Genomic DNA, 25437 nt, shown 5'->3' with positions numbered 1-25437 from the left:
GAAATCTCGCGATGGAGGGAAGAGGAGGTGAGGCGGGAAAGGCGTGGCGGGTTCCTGCGGGCGTCAGAAGGGGTGCGGGCGGGCTGGGGGCTCGCGGTCAGCTGAGGTCTCCACTGTCGAGCCGGTGGCCGAGCGGGCGGCCTCCCTGGCCTCCAGCCTGGCGTTCGGTGCCCAGAGCTCGTGGCCGCCGCGCCGTGCCCGCGCCGGTTCTGGGGATCGTTGGCGGCGGGCGCGTTTCCCGGTGCTGGTTCCTCTCTGCTAGAGACTGTTGTGGGCTCCTTAGGGCAAGTGACTCAGCCTTTAGCACGATGTTAAGGAATAGGGATAGTGGAGGCACACAGATGGATTGGAATCGCAGTTCTGCCGCTCTTCTAGCTGTGGCTTTGGGGAAATCCCTTAACTTCTTTGTCCCTCGGTTTCCCTGTCTACAAAGTGACGGTGGTAACAGTAGTGCCTACCTTACAGGGCTGCTGTGAGATTCAGGGAGAACGGTTCCTGGCCCTTAGCACTTAGCAAGCTGTGTTTAAGTGTTGGTAAATAAATTAACATTTTGCACGAATGGCCCAGTAACTTGCCGCGGTTATACAGCTAGTAAGACACAGAGTTGCACAGCCTGATGCAGTGGGTGCCACACTCTTTTTTTTTTTTTTGGAGACAAGACTGTAGCCCAGGCTGGAGTGCAGTGGCGCGGTCTGGGCTCACTGCAGCCTCTGCTTCCCGGGTTCAAGCGATTCTCGTGCCTCAGCCTCTTAGGCAGCTGGGACTATAGGCACAGGTCACCACGCTCGCTAACTTTTGTATTTTTAGTAGAGACGGCGTTTTGCCATAGTGGCCAGGCTGGTGTCGAACTCCTGACCTTAGGTGATGCGCCCGTCTAGGTCTTCCGAAGTGCTGGGCATGAGCCACCGCAGTGCCCGGTGGGTCCCACTCTTAAGCCCTGTATTATGCTGCCTCAGAAAGATCTAGGTAACCGCAGCTGTCCTCTAAATCTCTTATGCTGCCTTCCCCTGAGCCCTCCAAGATCATGACTTAATATTTGATAGGTTTAGATTTATTTGTTGAGGGGTTCCAGCCTTACTTCTCCGCTACTGCCATAAGCAGGGACTTAGCTAATAAAGTTGTATTATTCCCAGACTTTATTAGGTACTCAGTAAATGTTGAAATGAATACATGCACTATAACATTTGACCCTGGCCTGAAAGTCAAGAACTGACTTGGCGCCTGTGTTCCCACCTACTCCGGGGGCTGAGGCAGGAGGATGGGTGGAGCCCAGGAGTTCAGTTTACAGTGAGCTATAATCCACCACTGCACTCCATCGTGGGCGACAGAGCGAGATTCTGTCTCTAAAACAAAACAGGGAGGACTGACTTTGTCATGGGATGGTTGGTGATCAGTTAACTCTTAATGCTTGGCATACTTATGCGCTAGACGTCTTCAAGGACAGGTCTTATTTCACGTTAGCTTTGCCAATTCAGTGTTTCCTCATTAAAAATGGTGGCTTCTGCAATTCATTTGGCTCATTCGATTGTTGTGAAAAATAGAATGTCTTATGGCATCCTCTATGTAGTTTATTTCCTGTCAAAACACTGGGGAGCGAGAGGGGATTTTTCCTAGTATCAATAGCTCATGTAATGTCAAAAGGATACAAATGACATTAGACTAGTATAAGAAAGACTTTCTAAGGACATAAGAATATACGCTAAAGGGACATATGTTGTAGTTATTCAACAGGTATGCATATACAAGTGCACAATGAACAGTCCTTACAAGTTGTGACATTCCGATATAAGCCCGCTTTAGATATGTGGCTGGTTACTATTCCAAACAGGCTCCTTCTCTCTTCCTGACCTTTTTCTTTTGGCTTGAACTTGGATAAGAACCTTGGGTACCTTATTGTACATCTGTCACTGCCTCTAGCTTCAGCTGATCCAAATCTGCCACTGAAAATTGAAGTTTTCAACCAATATTAGAAGTCAATAAGCAAGCAGGGCCTGGACACAGTAGAAGTTAACCTCATCCTGTGTTTGATTTTCAAGGATGGACTCCTACTAAGTGCTCAAAGAAAGAAGCCAGTGGCCACTGCCGCCGTTATTTAATAGAATGGCTCCTTGTTCCAAAGAACACCTGACAGAAAGTTCTTGCCATTTATGTGTATTGGATAGTCTGGGAGTCTGAACACGTTCCATTAGCAGGATTTGTTGAAACAGTCTTGATTTTAGTTTTGAATATTCAGGGCCTGATTTCCACTGGTAAGAATCAATACAGGGCCTGGCATGGAGGCACTTTGGGAGGCTGAGGCGAGAGAATTGCTTGAGCCCAGAAGTTTGAGACCAGTTTGGGCAACATAGGGAGACCTTGTCTTTAAAAAAAAAATTGAAAAATTAGTTGGGTGTGGTGGCATGTGCCTGTAGTCCCAGCTACTTGGGAGGCTGAAGTGGGAGGATTGCTTGACCCTGAGAGGTCAAGGCCGTGGTGAGCTGTGATTGTGCTACCGCACTCCGGCCTGGAAGACAGAAAGGAATGAATTGTTTTTGCTGAATGGAGCTAACAATGTAGTCCTATTTTGGATGTACTTCTAGATTGGATGTACATAGTAACTTCTTCCAGAGCTCTAGCAGTGGGTATGGATCTTGATTTCCCCATGCAAATGTTTGTGACGTTGCAAGACTTGTAGGCATGAAAACTTGGGACAGAAAATAGAACGATTTCATCAAAAGACTCATTGCCCTTGTGTTGCCTTTCTTAAAAACACAAATATTATAGTGACTTTGCTCAAAAAGTTTCATCACAGTGCGCATAGAATAAAATACACATTGAGCCTGGCGTTCAGAGGCCTGCCTTCCTGTTTATCTCTCATCCTGTGCTCCAGGAAGGCTTTCCCTGCCTTCTACACCTTTGTCCCAAGGCTTGCTGCTTTTGGCTCCAGCTCAAATATTCTCTCGCCAACACCTTACTGGTCCTATTGTTGGAATCAGTCTTTTTCTCCACCTCTCTCGTATGCCTGTATCGTTTTGTTTGTGCTATAGCATTTCTCACAACCTGACATGTGTCTGCCTGTCCTGGACCCCACCTGTCATTTGCCTAGATGGGAGGCTGTGAAAAAGAGGAGCTTTTTTTTTGTTTTTTTGTTTTTTTTTTGAGACGGAGTCTCGCTCTGTCGCCCAGGCTGAAGTGCAGTGGCGCGATCTTGGCTCACTGCAAGTTCCGCCTCCCGGGTTTACGCCATTCTCCTGCCTCAGCCTCCCGAGTAGCTGGGACTACAGGCGCCCGCCATCTCGCCCGGCTAGTTTTTTGTATTTTTTAGTAGAGACGGGGTTTCACCGTGTAGACCAGGATGGTCTCATATTTTTTAGTAGAGACGGGGTTTCACCGTGTAGACCAGGATGGTCTCGATCTCCTGACCTCGTGATCCACCCGTCTCGGCCTCCCAAAGTGCTGGGATTACAGGCTTGAGCCACCACGCCCGGCCGAAAAAGAGGAACTTTTTATTGTGTCTTTTGCTGGTTGAATTGAAAGGTACATATCTACACAGGTGAAATTAAATTTGGGTCATCTGACTTGTGTTTGTTTAATAAACTTGGTGAACAAATGCATAAACAAAAATATGGCATATCCATACAATGGAATATTATTAAGCCATAAAAAGAAATAAAGAACTGATACAAGTTGCAACATGGATGAATCTTGAAGACATGCTAAGTGAAAAACGTCAGTTGCAGAAATCCACACACTGTACAATTCCATTCCTTTAAGTCCAGAATAGGAGATTCCTTTTTTTTTTTTTGAGACAGAGCTTTGCTCTGTCTCCCAGGCTGGAGTGCAATGGTGTGATCTTGGCTCCTTGGTTCACTGTAACCTCTGCCTCCCTGGTTCAAGCAGTTCTCTTGCCCCAGCCTCCCAAGTAGTCAGGATTACAGGTGTGCGCCACCATGCCTGGCTAATTTTTTTTTTTTTTTTTGTATTTTTAGTAGAGATGTTGTTTCATGATATTGGCCAGGCTGGTCCTGAACTCCTGACCTCAAGTGATCTGCCCACCTTGGCCTCCCAAAGTGCTGGGATTACAGGCGGGGGCCACTTTACTGGGCCCCAGAATAGGGGATTCTTGAGACAAAAAGTAGATGAGTGGTTTCTTAGGGCTGGGGGATAGAGGGTGGATGCGAGGCTGATAGCTAAAGGATAAGGGTTTCATCTTGAGGTAATGAAAACGTTCAAAAATTGACCGTAGTGTTGGTTGCATATATCTGAATATAAGAAGAAACACTACATTGTCTACTTTAAGTGGGCAAATTGTATGTATGTGAATTATATCTCAAAGCTGTTAAAAATTGAGCCCCTCCCTGCAAATGATAGTGTTGAGAATAATAATAGCAATTAATAGTCATTACTTAGCCTCTTAGGCTTATGCTAAATGCTTTGTATACATTATTTACCTGTTCCAAGAATCCTATGAGGATAGTATTATTGCAAAATCTTTTTTTTTTTTTTTTTTTGAGATGAGGTCTCACTCTGTCATCCAGGTTGGAGTACGGTAGCGCGATCTCGGCTCAGTGCAACCTCTACCTCCCAGGCTCAAGAAATCCTGCAACCTCAGCCTCCCAAGTAGCAGGGACCACAGGCGTGCATCACAAGACCTGGCTAATTTTTTATATTTTTGGTAGAGATGAAGTATTGGCATGTTGCGCAGGCTGGTCTTGAACTCCTGAGCTCAGGTGATCCACCCACCTCAGCCTCCCAAAGTGCTGGGATTACATGCATGAGCCGCTGTGTCTGGCCAATTTTGAATTGTGTTTAAACAAATTATTTCTAAATTTTACTGAGGAGAAAACCATGCCTTAATAACAACTTACCTTGTGTTAAACAACTAATTAAGTTCTGAGACTCCAGAACTGTGTGACCCAAATCCTCTTAACTGCTGTACTGTACAATTGGAATGTCCACAGGATAATTTCTTTAGAGAGGGCGTGACAAATGTGCCTTGACTTTTCTTTCTTTTCTTTCTTTCTTTTTTTTTTTTAATGCCAGGGTATTGCTCAGTCGTCCAGGCTGGAATGTAGTGGTGTGATCATGGCTCACTGCAGCCTCAGCCTCCTGGGCCTAAGTGATCCTCCTGTTTCAGTCTCCCAAAAAGCTGGGACTGCAAGTGCATGCCACCACATATGGCTGATTTATTTTTTGTAGAGATGAGGTCTTGCTGTGTTGCCCTGGCTGGTCTTGAACTCCTGGCCTCAAGCAGTCCTCCTACCTCGGCCTTCCAAAGTGCTGGGATTATATGTATGAACCACTGTGCCTGGCCAACTTAAATAATTAAATGCATGACTACCATTTTAGCAAGTAGAGGCATACCTTGTTTTATTGCACTTTCCAGATAATGCACTTTTTTGTTGTTGTTTGAGATAGGATTTTGCTATTATTGCCCAGGCTGGTCTCAAACTCCCGGGCAAGCGATCTTCTGGCCTCAGCGTCCTGAGTAGCTGAGATTACAACAGGTGTGAACCAACATGCCCCATTCAGTAGTGTGCTTCTTACAAATGGAAGGTTTATGCAGCTCTACACGGAGCAAGTCTGTTGGCACCATTTTTTCAACAGCATCGTGCTCACTTTTTGTCTCTCACATTTTAGTAATTCTTGCAATATTTCAAATTTTCTGCTATTTTTTATCTATTATGGTGATCTATGATCAGGGATTTTTGATGTTTCTATTGTAAATATTTTGGGGCTCCACAAACCATGCCCAAATAAGAGTGAACTTGATCGATAAATGTGTGTGTGTTCCTACTGCTGCACTGGCCATTCCTCCATCTCTCTCCGTCTCCTTGGGCCCTCCTATTTCCTGAGACACAGCAACATTGAGTTAGGCTGATTAATAACCCTACAGTGGGCTCCACGTGTTCAAGTGAATGAGTCACACTTCTCCCACTTTAAATCAAAAGCTAGAAATTATTAAGCTTAGTGAAGAAGGCATGAAATAGTGAAGAAAACTGAAATAGACTGAAAATTAAACCTCTGGCGTCAAACAGCCAAGTTGTGAATGCAAAGAAAAAGTTCTTGAAGGAGATTAAAAGTGCTACTCCAGTGAACACGCAAATGATGAGAAAGTGAAAAAGCTTTATTGCTGATATGGAGAAAGTTTGAGTGGTCTGGATAGAAAAATCAAACCAGCCATAGCATATCCTTAAGCTAAAGCCTAATCTAGAGCAAGGCCCTAACTCTCTTTAGTTCTCTGAAGGCTGAGAGAAGTGAGGAAGGTGCGGAAGAAAAGTTTGAAGCTAGCAGTGGTAGGTTCATTAGGTTTAAGGAAAGAGCAGCCATCTCCTGAGCATAAAAATGCGAGGTGAAGCAGCAAGTGCTGATGGAGAAGCTGCAGCGAGTTATCCAGAAGATCTAGCTAAGATTGTTAATGACGGTTGCTGCACTAAACAGATTTTTTTTTCTTTTCTTTTTTTTTCTTTTGAGACAGGGTCTTGCTCTGTCACCCAGGCTGGAGTGCAGTGGCCTGATCTTGGCTCACTGCAACCTCTGCCTCCCGGGTTCAAATGATTCTCCTGCCTCAGCCTCCCGAGTAGCTGAGATTACAGGCGTGCGCCACCACGCCCGGCTAATTTTTGTATTTTTAGCAGAGACGGGGTTTCACCGTGTTGGTCAGGCTGGTCTTGAGCTCCTGACCTTGTGATCTGCTTTGGGATCAGCCTCCCAAAGTGTTGAGATTACTGGCCTCAGCCACTGCACCTGGCCAACAGATTTTCCATATGGATGAAACAACTTTCTGTTGGAAGCTAGAGAGAAATCAATGCCTGGTTTCAAAGCTTCAAAGAATAAGCTGACTCTCTTGTTAGGGGTGAATGCAGCTGGTGACTTTAAGTTGAAGCCAATGCTTACTGGCCATTCTGAAAATCATAGAGCCCTTAGGAATGATGCCAAATCTACTCTGCCTTGCTCTATAAATGGAACAACAAAGCCTGGATGACAGCACCTTTCTTTATAGCATGATTTTTGAATATTTTAAGCCCGCTGTTGAAACCTACTGATCAGAAAAAGGATTCCTTTCAAAATATTACTGCTCATTGATACCGCACCTAATTACTACTCAAGAGCTCTGGTGGCCATGTACAAGGACACGAATGTTGTTTTCGTGCCTGTCAACACAGCATTCATTTTGTAGCCCGAGGATCAAGGGGGTAATTTTGACTTTTAAGTCTTGTATTTAAGAAATGCATTTCATAAGGCTAGAGGTGCCATAGATACTGATCACACTGATGGATCTGGGCAAAGTCAATTCAGAACCTTCAGGAAAGGATTCACCATTCTGGATGCCATTAGTAACATTCATGATCCATGGGAGGAGGTCAAAGTATCAACATTAATAAGAGGTTGGAAGAAGTTGATTTCAGTCCTTATGGATGACTTTTAGACTTAACTGGAGGAAGTAACTGCAGATGTGGTCAAAATAGCAAGAGAATTAGAAGTGGAGCCTGAAGATGAGACTGAATTGCTGCAACCCCATGATAAAATAGCGGTGATGAGGAGTTACTTTTGATAGATGAGCAAGGGAAGTTGTTTCTTGAGATGGAATCTACTACTGGTGAGGATGCTGTAAACATTGTTGAAACGATGACAAAGAATTTAGAATATTTTATGAACTTAGTTGGTAAAGTAGTGGCAGAGTTTGAGAAAATTGACTCCAAATTTGAAGGAAGTTCTGCTGTGGATAAAATGCTGTCAAACAGCATCACATGCCACAGAGCGATCTTTCGTGAAGGAGAGTCTATCAATGCAGCAAACTTCATTGTTGTCTTATTTTTAAAAATTGCCGCAATACTTTGTAGGGACATGGATGCAGCTGGAAACCATCATTCTTAGCAAACTATCACAAGAACAGAAAATCAAACACCGCATGTTCTCACTCATAGGTGGGAACTGAACAATGGGATCACTTGGACTCGGGAAGGGGAACATCACACATCGGGGCCTATCATGGGGAGGGGGGAGGGGGGAGGGATTGCATTGGGGAGTTATACCTGATGTAAATGACGAATTGATGGGCGCTGACGAGTTGATGGGTGCAGCACACCAACATGGCACAAGTATACATATGTAACAAACCTGCACGTTATGCACATGTACCCTAGAACTTAAAGTATAATAAAAAAATTAATTAAAAAAAAAATTGCCGCAACCACCCCAACCTTCGGCAACCACCACCCTCATCAGTGAGCAACCGTTAACGTCAAGGCCAGATGAAAAGATTTTGACTCACTGAAGGCTCAGATGATCATTAGAATTTCTTAGCAATAAACTATTTTTTAAAAATTAAACAATTTTTTTGAAGATAAATCAGACCAAAATGTCAAGCAATAAAGGATTTTAAAATTAAGTTACATACATTGTTTTTTGAACAGTGCTGTTGCACACTTAATAGACTCCAGTATAGTGTAAACATAACTTTTATATACAGTGGGAAACCAAAAATATTTGTGTAACTTGCTTTATTGCAATATCTACTTTATTGCAGTGGTCTGGAACTAAATATCTCCAACGTATGCCTGTAAGTTCCTCTGTAAAATGCCAAAATTATAACTGAAATTATTTAAAGCTTTTGCTTTCTATCAGATGCCATCACCTTCTTAAAGTTAATTTTCTTTACCACCGTCACTAGCATTAGCACTAACACTAGCACTAGTAGCATTCTTCCTCCCACTGCCCTCTCCCCCGACCCAGTTGGTTTTCCACTATGAAATCAGTTTTACAACTCATTTTAAGGGGCTTCAGGAATCAAGAACAAAGCTGTGCTGAGTGGGGGATGCTGGCGATTGGCTGGCTGCCCTGAGGGTGACCCGCTGCTGTGTGCCAGCTTTCTGTGTGTCTTGGGTTCAAAATTTGTACTGCACCGGAATAGATTGCCATAGTGCATGGATGTGGTGGGAAGAAAAATGTCCTCTCCAGGAATGTCCACATTCTGATTCTTGCACCTGTACAGATGTAATCAATGGGATTGAGATGGGAGATTATTTTGGATTATTTATGTGGGCCCAGTGTTATCACAAGGGTTCCTATAAATTAAGAGGGAGCCTGGCATGTGAGAGAAGGTGATGTCAGGACAGAAGCAGAGATTGGAGTGATGTGGGGTCAAGAGCCTCAGAATGTGGGCAGCCTCTGGAAGCAGGAAGAGACAGGAAAACCTGCCCGAGGGCCCCCAGAAGGAACGCAGGCCTGCCAATTCATTTCAGACTGACCTCCAGAACTGTATGATAATAAATGGTGGTTTTCTTTTCTTTTTTTTTTTTAAGATGGAGTTTCACTCTTGTTGCCCAGGCTGGAGTGCAATGGTGCGATCTTGGCTCATTGCAACCTCTGCTTCCTGGGCTCAAGCGATTCTCCTGCCTCAGCCTCCCAAGTAGCTGGGATTACAGGCATGCACCACCATGCCTGGCTAATTTTGTATTTTGGGAGGCCCACCTTGGCCTCCCAAAGTGCTGGGATTACAGGCGTGAGCCACTGCGCCTGGCCATAAATGGTGTTATTTTAAGCCATTAATTTTGTGGCACCTTCTTACGGCAGTTATAGGCAACCTATAATTGTATTCGACTCTGTTCTAAGTGCTTTACCTCCATCCACTCATTTCATCCTCACAATATCCCTGTGACCCCCACTTTACAGATGAGAAAACAGGTTCAGCAAGGACAAGGGATTCAGGGTCCCCTCATTAGTGAGGTGGCAGAGCTGGGATCCTAACTTCGGCTGGCTCTGGAGGAGTCCTGCTTTTACCTCCTGTACTGTGCTCCTCGTTAATCAATTTTACAATCAATTTCAAGTCAATATTAATTTCAAAACCCTGAGATCCCATTTAAATGCATTTTGAAGGACAAATCTCAAGAGGATATTTAAGGTACCATTCATTTCTTTGTAATCAGTGATTGGGGTCTGCATTATTTTATGTTTGTGATAGTACTAAAATAATCTTATTTTTCTTTTTGGATCTGCTATAAAAGTCTCTTTATTACCATACTTATTTGAGATATTTGGCAAAACCTGATTTTTTGTCTCTTCTATTACTTTAAAATTGTATCAGTGAAACTGGATTGTAGATGCCAGACCAAATTTGATGTGGAATCCTTTAATTCTACTTGAAATTGGGTAATAATTAGACAACTTTATGCTTCTTTGTTTATGAGGCTTTGTTAGTTCAGAACATAAAAATATGTAGTGCATGATTAAAACTTGTACTAATGGATATTAAATTAATAAATTACTTGATAAGTTTGAGTACATTGTTTTCTAAGGATGACTCCTAGACACACAAAAAATCAATATATTGGAAAGAAAAGATTTTAGTCTTCTTGTTGTATTGAATAATGTTCTCCAAAATATCTTAATAGGATTTATTGTGGGATCCTACACTTGGCATTTAGCTTGTATTCAGCTGAATTATCCTTTAAAAAGCATGAGTTTGCCGGGCGCGGTGGCTCAAGCCTGTAATCCCAGCACTTTGGGAGGCCGAGAGGGGCGGATCACGAGGTCAGGAGATCGAGACCATCCTGGCTAACACGGTGAAACCCCGTCTCTACTAAAAATACAAAAAATGAGCCGGGCGAGGTGGCGGGCGCCTGTAGTCCCAGCTACTCGGGAGGCTGAGGCAGGAGAATGGCGTAAACCCGGGAGGCAGAGCTGCGGAGCTTGCAGTGAGCTGAGATCCAGCCACTGCACTCCAGCCTGGGCAACAGAGTGAGACTCCATCTCAAAAAAAAAAAAAAAAAAAAAAGCATGAGTTTATTTGTCAGTGAGAATTGTAGAAAAAAATACTCTCTTGGATTTCAGATTGGGTGCTACGTGTGTCTTTTCTGCTTGCTTTCATTCTAGGTATACCCCTAGAAACACTTACAGAAGAAAGTCAGTCAAGACATGTTCTACCTGCAAGTTTTGAAGCCAACAGTTTGCAGAAAAGCAACTGGGGGTTCTTACTTACTGGGCTTGTGAGTGGGACCCTGGTGGCTGTGTATGCTGTAGCCACACCGTTTATAACGCCAGCCCTTCGAAAAGTCTGTTTGCCATTTGTACCTGCAACTACGAAGCAGATTGAGAATGTTGTGAAAATGTTGCGATGCAGAAGAGGATCCCTTGTAGACATCGGTAGTGGCGACGGACGCATTGTGAGTTCTGCTAAAACATTTTAAGGTTTGGAACGAGAACTTAAAATTTCTGCTTAACATTTAGTAAGGCTTACACAAAGACTTACTAAATCTGACAGCTTGAAAGAGTGCTCATTTCATTTTGTGTTTGTTTGACCAAACTATTAAACTACCAGCATGTTTGGAATTCATTTTTCCCAGATTTAATTTGTTCTTAAAGGAGGAAGTGTGCTGTTGACATGCCAGGGGAAAAAGAACAGTTAACTGGTAATTATTAAATTGTCTGTTAAATACTTGGGCCGACAGAGGTGGCATAATGAGAATAAACATGTTAAATCATGCAAACAACCCCATAGTTGTTTGCTTCTACATTTGTCTGTATTTATCCATGTATAAGTGATAATTCCTGTGGGGTAATATAGAGTTAAAATAAGAAAGAGCCAGTGATTAACCCTCACTAAGCCGAAGATTAGACTTCTTTCGCGAACTTCTCTCACTTGACCCCAGTTGGGCACCTATAAATAAAGACAAAAGGCCACTGACGGGCAAGTAGGTGTCTCAGAGCAGGTTCCTCTGTGGGCAGGGTGGCACCATCCTTAGCCTTATCCCAGTGATGAGCTGAAAAATTCCAGCAGCAGTGGGAAAGGCTGGTGCTATGGAAGCATTTAGTGTGAAGGCCAGCAGGACTCACCTTTCACCAGCTCCTACAGACATAGAGACTGATTTTGTGATTCTGAGCTAGAATATTCAGGAGGAGGTTAGAAAGTTAAGATATTTTTAATTTAATTTTTTTTTTAATTTTTAAAATCGTGTTAAGATACACATACCGTAGTGTTTACCATCTTAACCATGTGCAGGTGTACGGTTCAGGGTGGGAAGCACATTCATGTTACCGTGCCACCGTCACCACCACCCATCTCCAGAACTCTTCATCTTGCAAAACTGAAACTCTGCCCCAATTAAATAATAACTTTCTATTCCCCCCCTCCCCTCACCCTCTGGGAGCCCTATTTGTTTCTAACAAATGTGTTAGTGGCCAGGTGCAGTGGCTCATGCCTGTAATCCCAGCACTTTGGGAGGCTGAGGTGGGCGGATCACGAGGTCAGGAGTTCAAGAGCAGCCTGACCAACATGGTGAAACCCCTACTCGACTAAAAATACAAAAATTAGCCAGGTGTGGTGGTGCACGCCTGTAACGCCAGCTGTTAAGGAGGCTGAGGCAGTAGAATCACTTTAACACGGGAGGTGGAGCTTGCAGTGAGCTGAGATCCGGCCACTGCACTTCAGCCTGGGCAACCGAGCGAGACTCCGTCTCAAAAAAAAAAAAAAAAAAAAAAGTATTGGTCTGTTTTCATGCTACCGATAAAGACATACCCTAGACTGGGCAGTTTACAAAAGAAAGAGTTTGGTTGGACTTACAGTTTAACATGGCTGGGGAGCCCTCACAATCATGGTGGAAGGTGAAAGGCAAGGAGGAGCAAGTCATGTCTTACATGGATGGTGACAAGCAAGGAAAGAGCTTGTGCAGGGAAACTCCCCGTTATAAAACCAGATCTTGTGAGACTTACTCACTATCATGAGAATAGCATGGGAAAGATCTGCCCCCATTATTCAGTTACCTCCTGCCAGGTCCCTCCCACAACACATGGGAATTCAACATGAGATTTGGGTGGGGACACAGAGGCAAACCATATCAAGAAATCAAAGAGAAAGTTTTAAAATCCATATTTGAATGCTTTACGTATTTGAACGGTATCTTTGTGGTTTCTGAGAAAATGTTTTCTTGTAGCACTGTAGTTACTTGGGAACTCTCTTAGGTGGAACAGCTGAGTCAAGGGATACTCCCTTAAAGAATGGGGCAGGACAGGACCGGCAGAGAGAACCCAGGACTGCCCCACGTCCCTCCCACTCTCCAGAGGCGGGTGGGATTCCACAGTTGACTTTATTCAGATTAATTTCATTTTATTTTACCTGTTTTCAGTTTTGAGTGAATAGTCATTAACTACAAAGGAAATATGTAACTAATAGCAGATTTTTCATTGACAGGTTATTTTTATTGCATATTATTACTTGTTCACAAAATCATCCTCCCCGACACATTCATTTCACTGCTGCTGTGCTAGCCCACTGATGGAGAGATGTAGTGGATTTTCGGCAATGTTTTGTTCGACCTCCCCGGGGGCTGGCTGACCTAGAATCAATTATGGAGGTGTTCAAAGTGAACCTGAATGTCTATTCTGATACTTGAGGTGAAATCTTTAACCAATCAAGAAAACTAAGTTACATAGGTTGACTATTACCTTGTCCACAAAGCTGTATCACTTTAGAGACAGATTTTTAAATGATGTCTTAGTCACAGGAGGCACTTTTCGATTGGATGTTTAAACCATTGATAGGAAATACTCATATTGTTTGACCATATATGTTCATTTTTTCTTCATATTTTGAATAAATCCTGCCTCTCTCCACAGGTCATAGCGGCTGCAAAGGAAGGGTTCACAGCAGTTGGTTATGAATTAAACCCATGGCTAGTTTGGTACTCCAGATACCGCGCTTGGCGAGAAGGTGTGCATGGTTCTGCCAAATTTTATATTTCGGATTTGTGGAAGGTATGTAAGGCAGAGAATGGCCCTAGAGAAATCCAAGGGAAATTTTATTATTCAAAATTAGTATGACTGAGAACTGAAAAATGTATTAAAAGGAAAAATAATTAAAATCCAAGTGAATATCCTGGCATAACAAAATGTGTAAAATTGATACATTTTATAAATAGTCTCCTTCAGAGAGAAGCTTAAAGTTTTTATGTATAGGTCTTGTGAATTCCAAGAATTTATTTGCTAAATTAGTATGTTCTAATTTCTGTTTCTTACAAAATAATGAGATTTTTCATCTCATTTGGAAATCCTGTAAATTATTATTGATAAATATTAGACTTTTCCATTTGTGTGCCTCTGTGTGTGTGTGTGTGTGTGTGTGTATGTGTGTATGCATAGTCGTATATTCAGAGAGACACAGAGATGGGTGCTAGAGAATCATGCTGTCATGGTTATTTCTTATCCTCATAAAGTATAAGATACTTCCAAATTTATTTGTACTCTAAAGACTCTAAAAATGCCCTGTAATTTTGCTTTAGGAATGTTCCATAAAATGCTTTTTCTTAAATAAGAATTTTCCATTGTAATATTGTCATCAGTAGCTTACAAAAATTCACTTGAGTTTTGCTTGCATTGTTTTTTTATGCCATATGTGCATAAACGATCTCTCTATAGAGTAAATAAGACTTTTATTGGGCAATAAGAATTTTAACTGGCAAAGCACATTTCCCCCCAGTTTTTCAACTAAAGACCATTTTATTGCACTTTTTTTACATAGTATTTTAGAGAAGAGGAGGGGCCTCAAATTTTAAGGATGGTTCAACAACAATAAAAAACCCCCAGATGGTTCTGAAGTTTCTTGCGTTCTGGTGAGGCTGGTTTGGTGTAGAGTGGACTGGTGCAGGAACATGTGGCCCCGGTGCCACCAGCTGGTCACAGTGGGGTCACAGTGTGGTCACCAGCTGTCTGACACATGACCACTGGGGCGCGCCCTGCATGGAGTCGCCCTGAGGATGAGATGGGATGACTTACAGGGAAGAGTTTGGAAAACTGTAATGGATTGAATTAAAATGAAAGAGAGCATGAACGTATTATTCTTTTCCTTGTGAAATCTTAAGGAGGGCCGCTCTTTTTAGGAGTTGGTCAAAACCCACCGTTTGGTAAAACAGAAAACTGCTACCCATTTCTGTGAAACAAGTTAAGCTTAACATTTGGCCTTTTGCATTTAATCTACCGATTGTTTTCCCACCTTGTTCAGGTTACTTTTTCGCAGTACTCGAACGTTGTTATTTTCGGTGTGCCTCAGATGGTGAGTACGCACTCTTCTGCTCTCTCTTTGGGGTTAGATGCTGTCGAAGGCCCTTCCAGCCGCAACACCACCACTCACCCGTGTGATGGTGATGGCCTCCCAGAGATTTTAGGGAACACTGGATTTCAGTTCATTGATTTAATAAAATAATTCAGAGTCTTAGAAGTTTAATCATAAAAGATTCAGTCATACTTTTAAACTTTGGCTTCAGATGAAATTCTCAATGATTTACCTAAGCCTTAAACATTCCAGTTTGGAAGCTGCTTTGTGAGGTCCCCGTGTCTAATGTAGTTTGCAGTTTTCACAGCCACTCACTTCCACTTGGCTGAAGTCGCTCTGGAAAGTTAATGGGATGTTCCCTCTGAATTGATCATTCCTCCCATTTGGCAGGAAGATAGTTTTCTGGGTGGATGAGCATTGAGTAGTTTCAGTTTACCTCAGTTTACTGATTTGCTAAAGAATGGCATATTGAACTTTGATTATGTACTTTCAAAAGTGAAAATGCCACAGTATTGCACTGAAAATGGCCCTTCTTAGCCTTTGGAAAGATGGTCATGGTGGGAAGCTTTTACTGTATTGCTGGTGCACAGACCATGGAAGGAAATCCCTTTTCACTTTTCAAAGTCTATCATTGTAGCCATAATAAAATTGGCAGAATTGGATGTTTGCTAAAATGCTGCAATATAGCTGATAGGGTTCTAATTTTTTAAAAAGACAATTTACTTTTTTTGGTTTTTTTATTAATGCCTGCATTTTTGTAAAAGACATTTCAGTGCTTGAGAAATGTATTTCTACTACTGAGACCTTCAGTATAATGCCATATTCTTTAATTTTAAAATATAATTTAGAAATGCTTTTGTAAAATACTCTTTTTTTTTGAGCCAGGGTCTTGCTCTGTTGCCCAGACTGGAGTGCAGTGGCATGATCTCGGCTCACTGCAACCTCTACCTCCCTGGTTCAAGCAGTTCTCCTGCATCAGTCTGCTGAGTAGCTGGGACTACAGGCACTTGCCACCATGCCCAGCTAATTTTTTTATTTTTAGTAGAGGTGGGGTTTTGCCATGTTGGCCAGGCTGGTCTTGAATTCCTGACCTCAAGTGATCTGCCTGCCTCGGCCTCCCAAAGTACTAGGATTACAGGTGTGAGCCGTTGTGCCCAGTCTTGTAAAATATTCTTGAAAGTGACGGTATCCTGTACATTTATAATGCTCATTGTGCCTAAAATTAAGACCAAACTTTGGTATCCAGCCTTTTCTTATAGAAGTGAAATGAGGTAGAAGGGCACACTCCCTGGTCATTTTTAAGAAAACTGATTGGGATCATAGATTGATATGTAATTTTGATGGTGATTTATTACCTGTGGTGTTTGGGCTTTACTTCTAAAATAGAATGTGTTAGCTTTTTGGAGACAAGTAACTTTAATTTGAATCCGTGCTTTATAAAGATAGAATGTTAGCATTTACTGGAAATTCTGTGCTGTGTGGAGAGGCAGGAGGATGAAACCAGGGTTACTTGTCCCAGCGGGGGGCAGCAGTGGCCTTTGGTAGTCACGGTCACTCCAGGACCTGTGGAGCCGACTCCGGGTGCTTCTTACCATGTTTGAAGTAGACTGACTCACTTTTTGCAGCTGTTCAGTCAGGGGAAATAAGAGTCTTATTATTTATGAATACTTTTGTGATCAATGTCCATTCTTCTGTATGTAGCGGAATCTGAAATAAGGAACATGTAGCATTTCACTATTCCCAAGGAAAAAGGGGAGCAGCTGAAAGACACAAAGTGTCCACGTTCCCTGTCATAACAGAGATTTGGCCAGCTCGCCGGCTCCATGCTGGTGGGTCGGTCAGGGGTGCGGAGGCTGGGATGACTTCTGTTGGTTTGGAAGGGTGAGTTTTGTGTGTGGAGGGCCCCACTTTCAACCTTCGTTAAGCTGTGTCTCAGCAGAGGCCATGAGGGGGTGGGGCGTGTGCTGTGCCAGTGAACCATGGCCAGCTGCGGCTGGGTGACTCCACAAAGCCAGCGTGCCATGAGATGTTCCCATGGCAGCTGATGCCCAGGTAGATACTCAGAGAGCCAGGGGAGCCTTGGGGAGGTCCAGAGCCAGGAATCCCTGGGGCCATAAACCCTCACCCCTGTTTCTGATACCAGACTGATGATCCCTAACAGCTCTGTGCAGTTGTAGCTCAAAATCAGAGGTGCTGTAGCAGTTCCACACAAGTATGTATCTAACTGAAAAGGAGCAGGAATCCCATTTGGATCTGGTCAAGCCAGTCCTGGGGTTGTAAACATCCACGTTTAACATGAGCTTATGCACCAAGAGCATCTTTTCAAAGTGCAGAGCCGATCAATCTTGTTCTCTTGAAAACCCTTCTGTGACTTTTCTTGCTGTTTTTAGGGATAAGGCCCAAACACTGTGGCCCTGAGGCTGGCGTGCAGTGGCCCTCGCTCCCTTCCAGCTTCCCTTGGGCCATGCTGCCCTCAGCTGTCTGTACCAGTCCTCCATCCTCTTGGTCCCCTGGACCTCACCATTGCTGCTCTTCCCAGAGCCTGGGGCTGTGCCCTTCCCTCTGACTGTGGTCCCGTTGGCTCTGGACTTCGTTGGTGAATAGCACTGACCACTTATGGGCCAGCTGTCTTTTCCTCTGCAAGGCAGTTTTGTTTTGTTTTGTTTTGTTTTGTTTTGTTTTGTTTTGAGACAGCAGAGTCTCGCTCTGTCTCCTAGGCTTGAGTGCAGTGGCGCATCTCAGCTCACTGCAAGCTCCACCTCCCAGGTTCACGCCATTCTCCTGCCTTCGCCTCCTGAGTAACTGGGACTACAGGTGCGTGCCACCACGCCCAACTAATGTTTTGTATTTTTTTAGTAGAGACGGGGTTTCTCCATGTTAGCCAGGATGGTCTCGATCTCCTGACCTCATGATCCACCCACCTCAGCCTCCCAAAGTACTGGGATTACAGGCGTGAGCCACCGCGCCTGGCCTCTGCAAGGCAGTCCTTGATGCCAATGAGGCGAGCTCCAGTGGCCTGCTTTGCACTCACATAGTATCTTGTTGCCCTGTCCTTAGACGGGTTATTGTGCATTTCTTTGTCTGAAGGCTTCGACAGTGCTTGCTGTGTGCACTGCACCATCAGCTCAGGGGTAGGGAGCAGGCCTGTCCTCTTCTAGCTGGCCCAGGCCTCCAGCACTGCAGCACTGGCACAGGCATTGCTTGGTAAACGGTTGTTGAATGAATGAATGTGGTCTGATTGTAACCAGTATTTATACTTTTCCCAGAAAGCTATCTACTTTCATAACTTCAAAGAATGACTAATTTAATTTTAGTTACAAATTCTGTTATGAATTTTTTTTCTTTTTTTTTTGAGACAGAGACTCGCTCTGTTGCCCAGGCTGTAGTGCTATCATGTGTGATCTTGGCTTACTGCAGCCCCAGCCTCCGGGACTCAAGCGATCACCTGTCTCAGCCTGCCAAGTCACTGGGAATACAGGCGTGTGCCACCATGTCCGGCTATTTGTTTTAGTTTTTGTAGGGATGGAGTCTCGCTATGTTGCCCAGGCTGGTCTCGAACTCCTGGGCTCAAGCATTCCTCGTGCTGCAGACTCCCAAAGTGTTGGGATTACAGGCATGAACCACCTTGCTTGGCTTTTATGAATTGATGAACAAAAATATTATTATGTTCTAATAAAGAAAAATAACTCATAGCTGAATAACTTTTTCTTCCTTCCTTCCTTCGTTCATTTGACAAGCGTGGCCACTATAGCAAGCCCTGTTCTAATCACTTGGAATATTTCAGTGAGTATGAGAGAAAACACGCCTGCCCCAGGTGCTCATATGCTAATGGGGAGAGCAGATACTACATGAGACGCCTATAGAAGATGCATCATACAGCAGAAGCAAAAGTGCTGTGGAGCAAAGCAAAGCAAGGGCGGGGTGGGGCAGGGACAGGATCCCTGCAAAGGTGACCTTTGAGGTTTGGGAGGGGCCTTGCAGGGAAAAGCGCCTCGGACACGGTGGGGGGCAGTACGGCGAGCAGGCAGGTGTGGCATGAGTGTGCGTGGAGAGGTCAGAGAGGAAGCAGGATGGGAAGGACACCAGCCCTTGGAAGGACGGAAGCCTTGAGTGAGCAGAGAGGAATACATGCAGGGCTGACTGGGCTGGAGAAGGGTCACAGGCTGCCATGTGGAGGCAGGGGTGGGTACAAGCTGGGAGACAGGTTATAAACTCTTGCAGATGTCCAGGCCATGGAGTAACTGGTGAGAAGCATCAAATTCTGTGTGCATTGTGAAGGTAGAATCCACAGTACTAGCTGGCAGATCTAACATGGGGAGAGAGACAAAGGTGGGGTTCCAGGTAGCCCCAGGGTGTTGGCCCAAGTTACTGGAAGTTGGGAGTTGCCTTGGGAAGTGGAAGCTTGTGTCTAGCACCTTAGACCACTGGGCCATCCTGCCACACGCTTGGGGTTGCCTTGAACTATGCTGGGGAAGGTGCAAGCGGAGCTGGCTGGGAAAGTCAGCATGTGCATGTGCTGTTTGGGTGTGCATGACATCAGGCTGGCAGTGGTGGGTGAGAAGGAGTCTGGGGTTCAGGCCAGAGAACGGGCTGGAGATGTACGTTTGTTGGGTATCAGCACAGATGAAGCCTGGGAGTAGCTGAGATTCCCTGGGGAGCACGAGGATGAGCTGTTGAAGACCTGAGCTCTGGACCCTGGCATTAGAGGTCTGGGAAATGAGGGGCAACCAGTAGGACTCGGAGAGGGGAGCTTGGGGAGGAGGAAGTGCCAGGAGTGAGTTACCCTGGTGGTCCAGTGAAACCGGGGTTCCTAGGAGGCAGGGTGTGTGTGTATGGCAGGGCTAGGTTATCTTATACCTTTGAGAATTATGTTTAAAGTTTTGTAGATGTAATTAGGATGAGTTCATGTCACTTTGAAGCCTATAATTGTAGGAATAATTTTGAATTCCATTAGGCAGACATGACACATCACGGCTTCTCTTTGTGTATGATATCAAGCACCAGATTCGTTGCATATTTATGTGTAATTTAGTCAGTTAATTTCTTATGATGGAAATAGCTCCTTTCATTTTTAGGTTTATCTTGACTTAGCATATGACAATCATTTGGAAATAAAAGAAACTATAAAAGAGGAAAGAATAATAGCATCATGAATAAGTTTACAATTATCTTTTTTATGAACAAAATTACCATAAGAAATTTCTGATATTTTGGAAAAACACACATTGTTTCATTCTTTGCTTATTTAATTTTTCCCTCAAGGAACAAAACTTTTTTTTTTTTTTAATCCTATACTGGCTGTTGAAAGAATAGAAATTCCTCCATCCTTAATGGAATTTATTCTGTATTATCTTGGCATTGATTCTGATGAAGAATTAGAATCTGGCTCATTCCAGCCATAGGTCGTGTAGAAGAGTTTTTCTAAGCACTTGTATAAGATTTAGGTCAGGACTAAAACCATCATAGAAGCCCTATCAATTTCATCTGATTTAATCTGTTTATTTTTAGAGGAGTAATTTTTGCTTAGATCTTGTTTTCTAAATATCACTTCTCACTAAGAGGAATCAGGAATCTTTGAGAAAAAGGCTGAATCAGGGCTGTGGAAGGAAGATACAAAAGCCAGGAACATTTTATTGAGCCAGAATGTAAGGAAGTGCTCACAGTATTTGATAACAGCATGTCCAAAGGACAGAGAAGCCAGCGGCAAGAGCCTCCCAGTAGCCAAATTAGGACAATTCGAGCATTCAGATACACAAGGACAGTAATGGATTATAACCCTATCAAATGAGATAAGAATATAGGTGTTTGTCCTGACAGCAGATTGGTAGATGAGAGAGAGAGGCAGAGCAGGTGAGGGGAAAGCCCTTCCTTATGGTAGAGTGCCAACTGTACATCAAGAAGAAAGGACAGAATTAGCAGATTGATTCAGGCCAGAATTGTCTGTGAGTGCTACTTCAAGTGTGGGGACTGTCTGATGAGTAACAGGATTCATGTCAACCCAAAGCATCTCCTCACAAACTACTCATTGTAAAAGGAAAAATAGCAACTGCACAGTGGAGACACCGGATTCCACCTTCACTGTGTGATTGATGCCATCATCAAGAGCAGCAGGGCCTCCTGGGTGTCTGTGGAGCCCTGCTAAGTTCACAGCCTCGCAGGTGGGGTGTTGCCAAAGACCACACACTGCACTGCTCATGAGCATACATCAGAGGACCCACCGCCAGGGCCGCTCGGTCCAATAACTGAAGAATGTTATTGTCACAGAAACCGAAGAAAGACTGAGGAGCTGTTTTCCCTCTAAGGAGACCAAAGGAATGCTATGGCCAAATGCAAAAGTGATCCTGGACAGGATCATACCTTTGGGAAATGTTATACAGAACATTACTGGGACAAGACAGAATTGCAGTGTTATTTGGAGTTATTATATTGGAATACAATGTTAAATTTCCTGAAGATAACTGTGCTGGGATTATATATGAAAATATTTTTCTTAGAAAATACACACTGAAGTATTAAGGGAGTAAAGGAGCATATTATGTGCAACCTTTTCTGCAATCATTTAAGAAAAAAATGTTCAAAGAGAGAGGAAGAGAACAAATGTGACAAAATGTTGAAAATTGGTAAACCCACAGGCCAGGTGCAGTGGCTCACGCCTGTAGTCCCAACACTTCGACAGGCTGAGGCTGGCAGATGGCTTGAGCTCATGAGTTGAGGACCATTCCAGGCAACATGGCAAAACTCCATCTCTACAAAATTAGGAGGTTGAGGTGGGAGGATGGTTTGAGTCCAGGAGGCGGAGGTTGCATTGAGCCAAGATCGCACCAATGCAGTCCAGCCTGGGTGATAGACCTTGTCTCAAAAAAAAAAAAAAAAAAAAAAGTTATTGAACCTGGGTATAGGTATACAGGAGTTCTTTGTTCTTCTTTGTTCTGTTATTGCAACTTTTCTGGAAGTTTGAAATTATCCCAAAATAACAAGTTAAAAGAAGAAAGTAGAAAAAAAAGTATTTTTAGGATGTGAAGGTGGTAATATATTTTTAGAACCTGCAGATAAATTTTTAAGTAGTTGTTAATTTGTTGATGTAATTAAAATATCAGTACTTTTAGTGAATAATAAAAACTCTTTCTTTATTGGTAGATTGATAAGAAAAAGGTACAACAGTGGTATAAGTTAGGCTAACTCTTAAGAAATCCATTATTAGTACATTATGGGTACATTTTAAAAAATTATGAAATATTTCATGGTATTTCCCATTGGTAGAATTGTGTATGTTTTTTCGTGCTCTAACTATACTACATTTCATTGACTGTGGATCTTGATTTTAGGATGCACCATTGCTATTGAGAAACAAAAAAAATTGCGAATTATAATTCTAAGACAGTGTTGTGTGATGTGTCCTGATTTCAGAGATGTTAAAAATGTGGAAAAATGGAGGCACAGTGGCTCACGCCTGTAATCCCAGCACTTTGGGAGGCTGAAGTGGGCAGATTGCTTGAGCCCAGGAGTTTGAGACCAGCCTGGACAACATAGCAAGACCCCCATCTCTTAAAAAAATGTAGAAAAATAATATCTTAAATATATGAGACAAGGTATTAAAATAAATTATTTAAAACTACTGCTTCTTATAATTGCTGCCACATCTTGATTTTATTGAGAAAACTATAAATCTATGATACACATCTGCTAAAAATGGCACATTTTATAATTAATACTAGAAGATGTTCTTACAACTGCTGTCAGTGTGTCTTCTGTATTTTAGTGGATTGTTTGTTCATGTGTTTGTGTCCCAGAGTGCTCTTTTTAACAAGTAGTAATTTTTGCTCAGGTATTTTCAGGACTCTTAAGTGCAGAAGAAATTTTGAAATTATTTCCTCTGACTCACTGCTCACTAAAATAATAGCTGTTACTCCCCACAGATGCTGCAGTTGGAGAAGAAACTTGAACTTGAACTTGACGATGATGCACGAGTCATTGCTTGCCGGTTTCCCTTCCCACACTGGACTCCAGACCATGTCACTGGGGAGGGGATAGACACAGTGTGGGCATATGATGCGAGCACGTTTAGGGGCCGTGAAAAGAGGCCCTGAACATCGATGCATTTCCAGCCGCCCATTCAAGCATAAACTTTACTGAGAGTGCTTTTCTGAAATGTTGTAGTCTTCCCCGATCTTGTAGAGACTTACAGCTGTGTCCTTAGAAAGGAGCCTAATTGTCTGGTTTGGAGTGAGAAATTACTATTACTTTCCTTAACTGTTGGAGAAAACAAACAGAAGAAAAACAGGTAGATTTAAAATCCGCTTTTGATGCTATTTTCTTAAAAAATGTACTTACTGCCTTTTCATGCACCTGGATGCAAAAAAAGATGAATGAGTGATGGTCCTGGTTATGGGCAGGAAAGATGCCAACAGCTCTGCACGTCATAAACAATATGGCCTCATGCCTCAATAAGGAGAAATGAGCTTTAAAGACAGTGCAGACGTTCTTCGCCGAGTGTGGTCAGGGTTTCCTGCTTTAACAGTGCTTGGAGGGAACCCGGCGCTTGTCCCCCATCCCTGCCGGCCGCCTATAGCCAGCCCTCCGTCACCTCTTCACCGCGCCCTCCGACCGCCCCAAGGCCCCCGCTGCCGCTCCAGCGCCGCCGCCTGTCCTTAGCCTCCGCCATGACGACCGCGTCCACCTCGCAGGTGCGCCAGAACTACCACCAGGACTCAGAGGCCGCCATCAACCGCCACATCAACCTGGAGCTCTACGCTTCCTACGTTTTACTATTTTGACCGCGATGATGTCGCTTTGAAGAACTTTGCCAAATACTTTCTTCACCACTCTCATAAGGAAAGGGAACATGCCGAGAAACTGATGAAGCTGCAGAACCAACGAGGTGGCCGAATCTTCCTTCAGGATATCAAGAAACCAGACTATGACGACTGGGAGAGCGGGCTGAATGCGATGGAGTGGGCATTACATTTGGAAAAAAATGTGAATCAGCCACTACTGGAACTACACAAACTGGCCACTGACAAACATGACCCCCATTTGTGTGACTTCATTGAGACACATTACTTGAATGAGCAGGTGAAAGCCATCAAAGAATTGGGTGACCGTGTGACCAACTTGCGCAAGATGGGAGCACCGGAATCCAACTTGGCAGAGTATCTCTTTGACAAGCACACCCTGGGAGACAGTGATGATGAAAGCTAAGCCTCAGGCTAATTTCCCTGTAGCCATGGGGTCACTTCACTGGTCACCAAGGCAGTGCATGCATGTTGGGGTTTCCTTTACCTTTTCCATAAGTTGTACCAAAACATCCACTTAAATTATTTGATTTGTACCATTCCTTCAAATAAAGAAATTTGGTACCCTCCCCCCGAAAAAAAGACAGTGCATATTACCAAATGTTTGCAGTCTCCTATAACTTTGTTCATACTTAAGTTTTATGTCTTTCCTTTTTGTACTTCATGGCAAAATTAATTTTCTAAAGGATTCAGAGAGGCATTTATATTTTATAACATTTATTAGAAATAATTTGTTCCACCACTAGATTACTGTATTTCATTGAATCTAAGCTGTATATATGTACATTTGTATACATGTATGTGTAAATGTATGCCCGACATGGGTTCAGATTCCGGTTTTGTCATCAGCAAGAGGCCTTGAACCTATGACTTACTGCCTCTGAGCCTTGGCTTTCTGTGTATCTTTGCCATTGGGATAATGGTACATGTAACAGCAGACTGGGTACCAATTTCTAAAACTCATGACACCTAGTCTTTGGTCCATAAATGGTGTTTGTTATTTTAGACACTGAGAAAAAGCTTATTCACAGAAGTTGCAGATTATTTCTGCTGGTCACTATTTTATTTCTTGAGAGCCGCCACTTATTTAATATTTCTCATTTATGAGAAAATACTTGATTGATTTAGATAAAAGACGAATTAATGAAAACCTTTGAATGTGAGTAGACAAGCTTCATATATCTGTAAAATGAATATTGAATGGTAGCTTGAGTCATTTGTGCTTATCATGGAGAAGAATTGAACTCCCAGTCATACACCTGTAACTGAAATACCAAACTGTTTTAATGGAGATGTAATGAAGTAAGATGGTCACATCTTTAACTAAACTTATAAAAATATGGTCAGTTTGATAATTTTCATTTAAATGAGAAACATCTGGGGACACATTCATTCATTCATTCATTCATTCAACAAATATGTATTCAGTGTCTACTGTAGAAGAAGCTCTGAGATTCTGCAGTGAATAGACAGACACGCAAAGCCCCTGGCCTCATGGAATTCCTATTCTGGAAAGGAGAGACAAACAAATAAACGAGTGAATCTTAGTGTGTGTGGAATTCTCTGAAAAATAAACAGTGTGATGGTGTAGAGAGCACCTGTGTGAGTCTGAGATGAGGG

General features: G+C 43.1%; 1 protein-coding gene and 1 pseudogene across 2 annotated transcripts; both read left to right on the top strand.

Moving 5' to 3' along the window:
* The first annotated feature begins 11 nt into the window (after positions 1–11).
* Positions 12–23148, top strand: ATPSCKMT (ATP synthase c subunit lysine N-methyltransferase). Its single transcript, XM_010356722.2, is given in 5 exon segments — positions 12–288; positions 10855–11144; positions 13594–13731; positions 14975–15025; positions 22942–23148. Coding segments are annotated over 5 exon segments (963 nt in total).
* Positions 23149–23447: 299 nt separating this feature from the next.
* LOC104656969 lies at positions 23448–25156 on the top strand (annotated as a pseudogene). Its single transcript, XR_747210.2, has one exon. The product of XR_747210.2 is annotated as a ferritin heavy chain pseudogene (transcript).
* Positions 25157–25437: the final 281 nt, after the last annotated feature.

Source organism: Rhinopithecus roxellana, chromosome 3 (genome assembly GCF_007565055.1).
Source record: "Rhinopithecus roxellana isolate Shanxi Qingling chromosome 3, ASM756505v1, whole genome shotgun sequence".
Taxonomy (NCBI): domain Eukaryota; kingdom Metazoa; phylum Chordata; class Mammalia; order Primates; family Cercopithecidae; genus Rhinopithecus; species Rhinopithecus roxellana.
This window is presented reverse-complemented; position numbering and strand designations above follow the sequence as displayed.